Genomic DNA, 12,897 nt, shown 5'->3' on the forward strand with positions numbered 1-12,897 from the left:
GTTTGGTAGGGGTTTCCCGTTGATACGTCGGCCTAGACCGGGTTGTCTCTTAATGCACTGATGACTTATTAGCGTCTCAGGTCCCCTCTGGGGACGCGGCGGGTCCTTTGGGTCCCGTGGTGGATAGGAGGCAGATGCAGAGGGCAGGGCATTCGTGTCTGATGAATTGCCTCGGAACAAGTGTGCTTCACTGCTAATCAAGACTGGTGCTCCGGTGTCCCCTTTTGTGTCATAGGAACAGGTTTGACTTTGACGTACTTTATTAATGCCATAAGAAGCTGTCACAGTAACTGTGAGATCACGGCTGGATTATCTGCGAGACATTCGCATCAAGGTGGGATTCGGGGTTTTGGGCGTCCTAGCTAGACAGGGGAGTACATTCCCAGTTTGGTGTCGAAAAATAGTTTAGCGAATCGGTCCTCCGCGTTGGTGATCCTGAAAGACAAGGGAGGCTTTCTGACTGCGTGTTGGCGTGGGGTAACGTAACTGCCTCCATGTGGTAAGCGTCTATGAACGACTTGTCTACTTATAATGTGGTAGTAGCGTGGGACGTACGCGCGTTCCTTCCAGTTAATGATTTCGTTCACGAGAAGCAGAATCGGGCACCAGAGAAGGCCACAGGCCAGTGTGACCAGCAAATAGCGATGTTGCTCACCAGTTAGGACTTTGTCATTGCAGAGAAGAATGATGGCAAGGTAAATTGTGTGAGCTAGTAATCTAGAAAGGAGTGGTGATGAAACTGTTATGTCGCTCCCACTACGTGCGGTTGGTGGGTTAAGGAGTGAATGTAGTTATTAGGTTACTGAGTGCAAAAACTTATCACGGATGGTTGGTCGTATACAGGGAATCTGGAAACAAAAATCAGGCAAGGAAGCACCTAGTAATTACCTAACAGAAAGGTGCTCTATTGACTACTGAACTACATTTCAACGCGTTTGCATCATGCTACTTCTGTTGCGAGCTTCTATGAGTCTACGAAGCCAACATTAATTACCAGGCCGGACAATTTCGTAGACTAGTTGGCGCCTGAAAATGATTGCACAATTGTGGGCAGAACCGATTACGCTTCCCTTGGGGTTGCAGCGTTCTGAGGAACGCTCTGCTACGACGTCCACAAAATGGCTCAGCAAGTCACTTTAAAAAGCGCAGATATTCAATCCAGACACCTGGTTCGGAATTTTAGCCGAGTTCACGTCCAAAAATGGGGTTGAACGTCACGACAGACCTCGTCTACGTTCAGGTTTTGAAAGCGGTCTATAAACTGCACCAGTTGAGAAATCTCACTGACCTCACACCTTCCAACTTCAAACCCTATCAGTAAGCTAATTTTCAAATGGTCAAAACAACTAATAAATAATTAATCCATGCAGAATTAAACGATTACCAAACTATATCAGAAACAATTGTTTCACAAGTGCAGCATAGGCAGGTGATCATGCCCAATGCACGGTTTGATGATATCCAAATGCAAAAAAAATTACGGCAGTGTAAATCGAAATTGGAAGGTATTAACTGAGTTGGGTCAAACAATTTTTGTTCAACGGTGGGTGACATTTGACTGTGACGATCACAAAGCCTTCACAAAATATGCAAGAGTAGAACCTGACCCACATGATTACGGACAAAATAAGCCATGGCAGGTTTGTACTAATCCGCCAGTGGTGAATCCATTGACCCGAGTTTGCGTAACTGAATGATATGAGCACTAAAAACACAGTAGAAAGGAATGTAATGCAGGCGAATTTGGAAGGGCTAGGCGACAAGCGTAAACTCACCTAGGTAGGTGACGAGAAGGAAAAAGGGTATTTCCTGTGAAATAGTCACATTCAGTAGAACTGTCGCGTATTCAGGAAGCTTGGCTAAAGATACACTAAGATAATAAAAATGGGGAAGGATTAAATTATTTGATATTGTGTTAAAAATCCCCTCTTCTAATTTCCCCCTACGACCTACATTGACATCAGTTCCAGTTTCAACAACAATCGCGGTAGAGTTGGTTTGCGAATTTTCGATTAGGTCGTCGACGTGAGCTTGGGAAAATTTTGCGTGAAACAACATTCAACGATATTGTAGAAGAGTATGCAAAAGCTCGTGAAGCAAAATATGAGGAAACAGGTCCATTGTGCATTTGATGATTTATTAGAAAGAGCAATACAAAAGAAGCAGGGTGAGTTTCAACCTTCTAGAGCCACATTTCACAAAGAGCCACTGGCTTTCCAATACATTATTTAAATTCCACAATAAAAAGTGGCTGAATGCTAAAGTGATAATAAACAAGTTTGGGTAAGTCTATTAGGTATTAAGAAAGATCATTTAACATCAAATCTACCTAAAAATGCAAAAAATAGCACTCTTCAAGCTATCACAAATTCCCAACCTTGTTACCCTAATGTCGCTTTTGAGTGGGATTAATGTGGAAGATCAGAAAAGGCATGAGAGGGATGAAAGATGTATTCAAGGAGTTCGGATCAAGAACTTACTTCGCGTAGACTGGGTTGAGAAGGGAGTGCGGTAGGCAGACGAGACGGTGGTCAATGTATGTGGGGCAGGTGATGAAGGTTTGGATAAGACTCACGGCCCAGCATATCACCACGGAGGGAAGAAAGCGCGCTGCAGTCACCCACAGTAGTCGAAGTATTCGCTGAAATGGAAGGAAGAGGCTAAGGTTCTTTCGTAATCAGACAATTCTCCCTCCATGTTAATGCTACTGCTTCTACTCTTACGAAAATATGATTAAATGGCGTGGTTGAGATGTGATTCCCATATAAGTTCGAATTATTTAAAAGGTCTGTGCGTGTCATATTTACTTTCCATACCTTTCATATAACTCATTAATAAAACGAGGCATGGATCTTCCAGCAGCACAGCAAACCGATCCAACAAACAATGTTACTTCATCACACAGCGAGTCGGTGACTTTAAGGTCCATATCCGAATGACAGAATAATCCCTGTACCATGAAAAATAAATCAGGCCTAAGTCGATTTTAGTGCCTTAATTGGACGTCAAAGAAAGTACAAAAGTAAAATGTGATCATCAAATCTTGAAAAATGGCTATGAAAACACCTATATATCATTTCATATTAGTAAAAATTGGGAAATTTGTATTTTTAAATTTGTACAAGTTCAAAAAGTGCAGAATGGGGGATGATGGAATAACAAGTCTGCGTGGAAGCACTGCATGCCGAGAGGGTCGGTTGACTCAAAGTTTAACACTGCAATCCAGATTGACTTTGCATAAGCCACAAAATCCTCACTCAATCAATGTCAAATCAAATGCCACTTCTGCCATTAAAATGGGAAGCGAAAAAGAAGCAGAGATACTTCAAAGATCAGTTTTAGAATGCTGGCTTTTATAACAGATTCTGAAAGATAAATTAGAACTAAATAAAGAAGTTAAACCTATTTGGATGGTTTTGGGGCATGAATAATTAGCTTTATAACAAATAACGATTGCGATTAATTCAACTGTGCACCCATTTATAACGAAATCAATCCCCGTACTTCACGACTAAACATTTCATTGCGTTTCACGGGTGGTTGCTGAAGGGGGTGGTTTCTTTCCACGGTTCTGCCGAAAATGCTAGTGGCGAGGCATGGAATAACGGCCACAGTAAGCCACAGCACCTGTCCACCAATGGCGATATGGCCCACAACCGCACCACCAGCTGCTTCCATTGGTCCAGTGGCGCCCAATAGGACGGGTGGAAGCCACACTAAAGTGTCAGGCGGTTGGGTGGAGCCCATCGGACCAAATTGTACTGGAAAGGCTGGCAGAAAGGCGAGTGAAAGGAGGTAGAAAAGTGCGGCGGCGAAGGAGGAGGCAATGGCAAAGGTTATACAGAGGTGGATGTTGTTGACTGAGGCATGAGCCTACAAGGGGAACCACAACGGTAATACCCTTCGAATCGGCAAGGAGGGCATTCCACACTTTGTAGTGAGCTTGTAAATCTATCTAACCAGAATAACAATTCTACTCGGAGAAACACGTGCAAAAAAGGGGGAGCAGGAGTTATCTGCTCCAGAGGAGAAGTAATTTGTCTAATATTTGCCTTCCAACAGGACAAAGAGGTAGATGCTTGACTTCAAGCACCTGGAATTGGATGGTGGTAAAGTTAGTTCGTCCAATGACTCAGCAGTTTCGATATTAACCCTCTTTAGCATTCAACTTCAAATGAAATAGGGTAGACATTAAGAGATTAGTTCAGCATTTTCAAAATTGAGTAATCAACTTTCCTGTAGTTGTAGGGAGCCTTGGTATCCAAGTGGTAGTGGTTTTAAAATACACAATGGAATATACATCTATGAGCAAGGTGGAATGATCTAGACAAACAGTAATAAACAGATGCGGAGGTTGTAAAATAGCCTAACAGTGAACTGCAAGAGAAACCTGCGAGACGAGCTGAAGAATATCAAAGTCGGCAAGAGAGGCACGAGAGATGAGGGCGGCACCAAGAGCAACGAGGCGCCCCGCGAGATTGAGGAGGGGCAAACTGGCGCAGTCCGTCATGTCGCCTGTATTCAACTCTTTCGCCCCTACGACTGGTGCTATGGGCTCGTGGCCACAGACACGTGGCAGGAGGGGGAAGAGGGCGATCGCGGTGTCACCGCGACAGAAGAGCTCCGCATTCGTCATTGACAGACAACTCCCCACCACACACACCGTCTCGCCATACTCCTGCATTATTCCAATCATCTCACCAACGGCTGCAACGAAAAAAACACGTTATCAACCCTATGATTTTGTTCAAAAACCATGCAAAATAATATATCAATGTATTTTTGTAAATTAAGGAGATCTAAGTCGCCATAATATCTATTTGGTTGCTTTGGAAACAAATTCTCAGTTAATAGTTATTCAGCAATGTATGCCCTCTTCACATCATCAGAGCCTCCCACTCTACGATGCACACCTTCAGAAATTTCCAAAACTCAATTAAGACGCCAGTAGTTCCTCCCTGGGTTCAACAAATAAGGTTTTGAATAACGCCTCTACTACGTATTCAAATTACGTCAAAGGTTCGCATTAATGCTGACGGTGTTCAATGTTCAGGTAATACAAATGTTTTGCTCTTAAATATAAAGCTGTGGTGTTACACTAGAGCAGAGAAGTTCGTTTTCTGGTCTTCAAATTTTCTGCCTAATAATCGAAGAAAGGGAATCCACTTACCGTTTCTCTACCTCTTTGTTAACCTCAACCACTTTTACCTTCCCTATGGGTAATGATAATCAATCCAACGCCAGGGAATGGAATGAAATCACAAAAAAGAGAGCCAAGCATTCTTGAGATTCCATTGTGCTTACCTGATGGTGTGCAGTCAGTGAAGAGGGAAACTTTGAGAGGCACATTGTCAACATTCTCCAGGTGAGACCGAATATTTCTGATGCCGGAAGGTAACCTGGACTAAAAGATAAAAAAAGAAACGGAAAAAAATATGCAGGGCTTAGTTTTCAGACACTCTAACCCTAAGTAAAGTAGCACTTCTTGCTGTTGGGAAAAAGCGGATCACTTTGAATACTGAATTGATGCAGATGATCAAATTATTGCACCCTGGACGTCAATTTTACTATTTAATGCGTTTTATTTCTGAATTCAAGGGCTCACCTTGTTAGCAAAGACATAGTTGTAAGCATCTTCCTCGAGCTGTGGATGGTCTTTCAATCCCTCTTGCGAATCAGCGTCGACGGATTTGACATCGGATGATGATGATGAGGAGGAGGAGCTTAAAAAAACGGAGTCTTCGAAGGCAAATGACTTTCTCGCCTCTTCGGGAACGATGTTCAACGAGGCGTTAGAAGCCTTCGTGCTGGCATTTGGAGGAGACCACTGAACCCGATCATCTGAGACCTCCGTGTCCATATCAAAACCTATCCAGAGGCCGCTAGTGGCCATGTCACCATCTTCACCCCCCACCAAAGGCATGGAGGAATTGGACACGGCCTCCGCCACCACGGGCTCTGCCACCACCGATCGCTTCTATTCAAAAGAAACAAATGAGCGTTCCAACTATCACAACTCGTAGTTCACTACACACCCCATTGAGGCGTCAACCGAAACCCCGATGATTCTAGATCTTGAATTGGAATGCACTTTTTACCTTAGGGGAAGTACTCAATGTGGTGAGGCAAGAGAACTACCAACCACAAGCTCATTAAAATGTGAAGGCTTACCTTAATTTGAACACCTACACGAGCCACGTTTGGCGAGCTGAGAGAATAGGGCTGCTTAAGAACCGCGACTCCGCCTAAAGAGTACAAAAACAAAAAAGTGAAAAAGTATCCTCACATCGCATTCACTTCCACACACGTTGACACGAATCAACAAATATTGCTCCAAAAGTAACGTTAAATCAATGTTTTGTGCTGGGGATCACTAAAGTCCCAGGAGAACATTTTGCTCTTACGTTGCGGAGGTGGATTCACCGAAGATTCTATGATACTCCTCAATTTACACTCTTGTCGAGTTCTCCCTATTATCTAACAGGTCATAGAGACACTATATATTACTAATAATTACAGCATAAATAAAATAAGTAGGGATGATTGTCGCCTGGATCTCAGCTCTCCAGCTAACGGACGCAAGGGCAGATATCCTGATCTGGCTGTACATGACTTTGTCGGAATTAAAGATCCTGAAACAACATTTACAGCGAAAGTCTATATTCATATCCAGGCAGGCTTTAAAGAGGACAATTTAGTAACTCTCATCTTGGCCTCAAAATGAGCAAATCTAAACTAACTTGGAGTTAGGATAGGGATGATGGAACCAAACTGATGTTTTTCAAGCTTAGAACATGATAAACATTACAAAAAAGTCAGGGTTCGGTCACTTTATCAACATGCTCAGGCACAGACACTAGTTGGCGCATTTACCTTTTATGGTGTATTTACAGGTGTTGATAAAAGCACGTTTTTTTGACATTCGCATGGCCACATGAACGCATGATTAAGCATTTCCGTTAAACAAAGAGCAATTGGTAAGTAAACAAGGCAATTATGAAATTTAACGCAAAACAATAGCAACAATAAACAAAAAACATGAGTGAAACCATATCAAGTGAGCAGCACTGCAGCCATAGGCTTTGGTCATGGCTGGGCAATTGAGGAGCTCAATTTTGTTGGCGTTTCAGTGATAGTAGAACGATAAATTCCTACCTTAGAGCGGGGTAAAGTGAAATAATGAGGACTTTTAGCATAACTTCAAGAACAAGTCGTGCAAATTATCTCCTCCGACACGCCACTAATTGACGACAAACCTTGGGTTTACTTTCGAATAGACAAAGATGCAAAACAACCGGCTCCAATTCTTCAAGAAAATAGTGACTTCAAGCGCTAAGGCATTGCGCGATGTCTTTAAGGTGAAAAAACAAGGAAGTTATGTGGGGATTACACATGTGCACATAGTGATAACTCAGAAATTGTCCTGGGAATGACCTGACAGGTGATTACATGAACCGAAAGTAAAAATGGAGTCATAATAGGGGGAAGAAATGATAAGAACGATTTTGTAAACGTCATTGGAAATGCCCCATCTAGCAGTAAACCCAAGGAGCAGAAATCGGTGAGGGGTTATAGGGGTGAACTATCAATACATAGAAGCATAGTATCTTGATAATGAATTAAATTTATAACCATAAAGTTCTGCTAAAGTTACTTAATACAAAGACGCAAATGCTACGTTTTTGAAGCCGAAAAGATTTTGTAGGGGAAAAAAGTTGTAGAATGATATAAGTAGCTTCGCTGCAGACTACCGACTAAATAAAGTAAGCATAATTGGAACTTAACTTGAAAATTAACAACTTCAGCCCAAATTTTTATTGTTCAAACATGTTAACACTTATGCTTATTCTCCTTTTTATTGTCAAATCTGGCTAACTTTTCCTCATGCATATATGACGTAAGAGCCCAGAAAAAATTCGGGACGGCATTCACCTATTCAAAGCTGGCAGTCACGTGCCAAATTAGAGATCATGTTCTTCCGGTATAACATGCAGTTTCTAACACAGCACCATGCTTTACCTCTACTGAAATGACTATAACGCATTATGCATTGTTTACAACCGAGAACACCTCATAAAACCAAATTCACAATCAGGCATGGACAAGCTGAGTCATTTGCAAATTAAATGGACAGGTTTCTTAAAGGAGGAAAAACCATCCTTAGTTCAAACAAAAAGAACAAGTGCAATTAAGCACAAAAGACCACTTGATGGTCGACATTAGCAATAAGTGCGGGGAAGGCAGGAGGACACCCACCGTGGCCGAGCGAGACATTTGGCCTTCGCAACAGACCAGTACCAATAGAAGAGGTGCGAGATGGGACAGAGGTAAGGTGTCCAGTGCGGGTGCCCTGTGAAGTTGTCCGACTGACTTCCGGTGGCGGATCCGCCAGCGATATGTGGCAGTTCCAGTCCGCCTCCAGGCCCAATCGCTCCGCGAACACCCGACTGCGCAGCTGGTTGTCCTGTGGAAGAGAAAGCTCTCGACTCAACTTCTGACTCCTCTCACTGAACACAACCTCATAAGGCTTCGTGTTATGATATAATTGAGTACGAAGTGTCAGATTCTTGTGAACCTTTTGGAGTAAAGTGAACGCTGTGAATAAAGCCGTAGTGAATTCGTTAAACATAATTTTTAACAGGGAGTTGAGTAACCTAAACAGCTGAATTTTTTCCACAAGAACGGGACGAGCGCCACACGAGGTAATGGGCTAACCCTTCGCTCAGAGCTCACAGATAAAAAATAAGGACAATAACTTTAGTTAAAGAGAGAAGGTAACAAGTAATAGTCAAATGATTCACTCAGAAATAAGTAGTGGCGAAAGATACGAGCAACAATTTATGCATAAAAGAGATAAAACGAGATGGAGGAAATATAAACCTCGAACGGACTGAAGAGAACACACCTGAGAGAAGTGCACGAAGCGGATGCAGGCCTGGTTTAGTTTGCGAATAGTCTCGACAATGCCCGGCATCGCCTGGTACTGCAGACTTACCATTCCGAGGAAGATTTGCTTACTGAAAGCGTCCTGTAGAGCGGCTGAATCAGCGGGGAATTCGGAGGCTGTGCTTGTCGAACTGTATTGCGGGAGGCAGAGGTGAATGAAGAATAGACCAAAGGTCATTACGAAATGCCGAAATGCAGGAGAGGGGACTAGTAACCTCCCCTAGATACCAACCATTGTAACATTTTTTAGCAATTTAAGCGTATAACGGGGACCATGCATTTCCCGAGCATGGAAGGTGAGCGAGGGCAGTGGAGGAAATAGGGATGAAGGCAAGACTAGAGATAAATAGTTAATAGAAACTTCAAGTTCGGCTAGGAGTAGATACTGCACATTCTAAGCCCTTAGCACACCCATCCGATAAACTATTTCGGAGCAAATTGCACATAAATGCTCAAAGCAATTCATGCCAAAAACACTGATCCTCTGTTAGGCCGAAACAAAAGAACGAATGAATCTGTGACACTTCTGCTCCTGTCATGATCTGAATGAACTCTTGATTCACACACTAAACACATTGTATATTAGGTGACCATTTAACAAAATAATTCCCACTGAGTGAATCACAGTAACAAGTGTTCAGACGGACCCATGATGTTTACATGAGCAGCACCAATGTTTGCATAAACACTTGACTCGATTGAAGGACATACACTTACACGCAAGGAAGAGGACATTTGAGCTTGGTACGACAGCTACCGGAGTAATAAGGGATGTGGTGGTTCTGAGTGTGCTAAATTACCAAATTGAGGATAACACTTAAGCTAAGGAAATATGCCGAGGCTACCATCCCTGCATACTGTTTAACCATGGAAGTGTTAGCGCACCTGTTGGTTTGACAGGCCAGGCGAGGCAAGGACCCACAGCTGAAAGCTACTCGGGGGAGTCTGGTTCTCAGTTTCTGCTTCTTATCGATATTACTGACCTTCCGAGGCCCCTCACCCGAACTACCCGCGATTGAGGGGTTGGGGGGAAACGCGTTTCTAGTAAGCCGCCGTTTCGGATAGTGTTGGACAGACTCAAGAGAATCAAAGAGCACATCAGTGGGGCGGACTGTGGATGTTGAGGAGGGTCGTGTGGTCAGTCGGCTTCTTAACTCGAAGTTCTATAGGAACAGTGGAGAGAATAGTGATCACCTACCACGGGCAATTTGAGGACGGGGAAGGGCGCCCGATTAGCACGATCACCATCTGGCCGATTGTCTTGCACCAGGGGAGTTGACTGCAAGAGCGGCATGTAGGCAAAAGCCAAACAGTAGCTTGTAGAGACATTCAGGTTATAGAAATCGAGCATTTTGCTGCGTTCAGAGTCCATGAGAGATAGAAGTTCACGACCATTCCAAAAATTGGTGCACAGGGCTGTGACCAAGTCGCCAGAACCCTGGGTCATCACGTGATACCCACAACTCACAGCTTCGCGGTAGATTGTGCAGAAGCAGTAAGGTACAGGTATGGGCTCAGTCGAGTTATCCTAGGGGCACAGACTTACGCTTAATAGCTTTCATATTACCTTGGGTACTGAAGCATAAGCCTCCTGTATTCGAAGAGCCTGACTTCGGAAATACAGCAAGTTTTCCTTCTGTCCGCTGTTGAATGCGCCAGATTTGGGTCGAATTAAGCAGTTATCGGTCTTTTCTATCGCCTTATAGATGCCTAAACTGGCCGCAAGGGAGTAATGTTGCAGCACAGAAGATCGAAAGCCCATATGGTAGGCGAGACCACAAAGACAGCGATTATTCACTACCGCAACTGCCTCAGCCTTGCTTTGAGATCCGTCTTTTGCAAAGTACTGCTGACTGACGGCTGTTATTCGCGTGAGGTGGTCCGCAAAAGCCGCGTAGTGCTCGCGAGTCAGGGGTTGACAGTTGTTTAGCAGGAGATTGAGGCCGATCGGCTTGAGGCAGTCCAAATATCTACCCCATTTTGGAGATTCGAAGTGAGGCTTGTAAAGATAATCGGGCGGAGAGTTGATATTGAGGATTTCTGGAACACATGGGTCGTTTAGAAGGGAGCTGCGTGGGCCCCGCGATCTCCAGAAGCGGCTTTCGACGGCATGCTAAAATCAACAGTAGATGTCAATGACTATTTTTGGATTGAAAAGTATGAATGACGAGAGGTAAAAACTCACGCAGGAAATGATGTTTCGCGCCTTAATAGGGCTTCTGGATGTGCCGAAAGAGCTCGAGGTGGGTGGTGGAGGAGCAAGAAATTCATTTGATGGGGGAATGGGGTTGGGGCCAAGAGAACGCGTGCGCATTGCTTTACGATGTCGGTTTTGGCGCTCACGAAAGAAGAAGAGTTTCTCTGGTGTAGGAATTGGAAGACTTATTATCCCCTTTTTATCTACAAAACACATTCTACTGATTCGACCGAGGTGTAACAGTAGCTGCTCCATACGCGAATCAGGCTGAACGAGAACCTGAAGCGGAATGGGATATCAGGATGAAAGGCACAAGGAGTGATAGGCACAAAACAAGGCTTACAGTTTTCACCAAATTTCGCAGCAATGAAAGGCCACGAGTGGAGGACGAATTCATTTTTCTGTTTGTGAGTCCACAGGACCTCGCGTACTTACGAAGGTGGGCGACACTCATTCCAAGAGTTAGAATCCATATAAGTGGAGCAAATAGACTGATTGCAGTGATAAGAAGAAAAGCACTCATTGTAACAGCCCACATAGTACCGACCGATATCAGCATCAAGCGATTGTGCACGAAGACTCTTATGGACGAAATTATGATTCCAAGGATAAAGGTGACTGACGCCATCATGAGTGAACAGAATACAGAACCTCTGAGGAATACAAACGATGATGTGCTTTGTATCTGGGTTTTTTTATTATGGGCCTTCTGCTTCAGGATGTTTTTAATCTGTTCAATGACTGGTGAAGCAGTGACGACTGCTAGGTGGGAGTTGTCTACCAAATGCATCGAAGGGTAAGGGCTTCGATTGGTGAGGTCTTTTGCGAGGTGAGGTAAAAAAATATCACCGGCACTATATCTCACTGAACCTTCATCCTAAAAGAGAAATGAGTCTGGGCGAAAAAAAACTTACAGGCGCTTCAGTCACTAGAATACAGTCACAACCAATTGTTTGACCAGGTCGCAAATTGATTATATCGCCCTCGACCAAAAGACTCACAGGAACGTTTGCAAGATTTCCATCCCGATAGGTCATTTGAAGATTGTAGCTCAGGGAATGGGGTAAATATAATGGCGCATATATCCTAGGAAGATCATGAGTTCTCATATCTGTAATACAATCAGTCAAAACATCAAGTTACAGTTAATATCTTCTACTATTTTCTCTACCTCAGTTACGGTGACGGCGAAATGTGATTCCAAACGCTTAATACTTGCTATGATTGTACACATGCTTGCGGAAACCAAAAGGACCACCGAGAAGGCGTTCCAGATTATACTGAAGGGAACCTGCTGCAAAAACACACTTACGGTATATGAGTAGGCATTTTGCAGCTTAAAATTACTACCACTACAGCAAATAAAAGGACGGTCAGCACATATGCAAGTGGATATGGAATGGGTATAAATTGGCGATAGTCTCTCCAATGTAATTTGGCATAAATTTCATTATGAAATCGAATACTCTGCAATTGTTGATACAACTTCCGCAGTGCTCGATCGGTAGATAGGCCTGACGTCGCTTTGGACAACTCATATACATTCATTTCTATCTCAAATTGAAGAGAGACGGTGCGCGGAAAAGAGGAATCCGCATTCCAAATGACTTAGAGCATGACCTTGACTCTTCTTGCCACCATAAAAGAAGAGTAGTTATTACTAATTTGGGACAGAGTAAAATAACAAATGCTCATTATCATTATAACCAGAAATTTCGTAAGCTACAATGTCACGATAAAAAAGAAACTGCTCA

General features: G+C 43.4%; 1 protein-coding gene across 1 annotated transcript; it reads right to left on the reverse strand. All coding sequences in view use genetic code 11, as the record gives it.

The window, feature by feature from the left end:
- Positions 1-362: 362 nt before the first annotated feature.
- On the reverse strand, positions 363-12,377 carry EGR_03583 (hypothetical protein; the record flags this gene model as incomplete). The annotated part of the gene is made up of 19 exons (XM_024492832.1): positions 363-435; positions 556-717; positions 1,612-1,705; positions 1,776-1,870; positions 2,481-2,641; positions 3,505-3,873; positions 4,391-4,707; positions 5,305-5,404; positions 5,606-5,977; positions 6,172-6,245; positions 8,257-8,575; positions 8,906-9,077; positions 9,832-10,109; positions 10,145-10,474; positions 10,514-11,059; positions 11,132-11,422; positions 11,487-12,020; positions 12,058-12,254; positions 12,287-12,377. The coding sequence occupies 19 exons, from the start codon at positions 12,375-12,377 to the stop codon at positions 363-365; spliced, it is 4,575 nt and encodes a 1,524-aa protein (XP_024352715.1).
- Positions 12,378-12,897: the final 520 nt, after the last annotated feature.

The sequence above is a fragment of the Echinococcus granulosus genome (assembly GCF_000524195.1).
Source record: "Echinococcus granulosus chromosome Unknown EG_S00019, whole genome shotgun sequence".
NCBI classification, from domain to species: Eukaryota; Metazoa; Platyhelminthes; class Cestoda; order Cyclophyllidea; family Taeniidae; genus Echinococcus; species Echinococcus granulosus.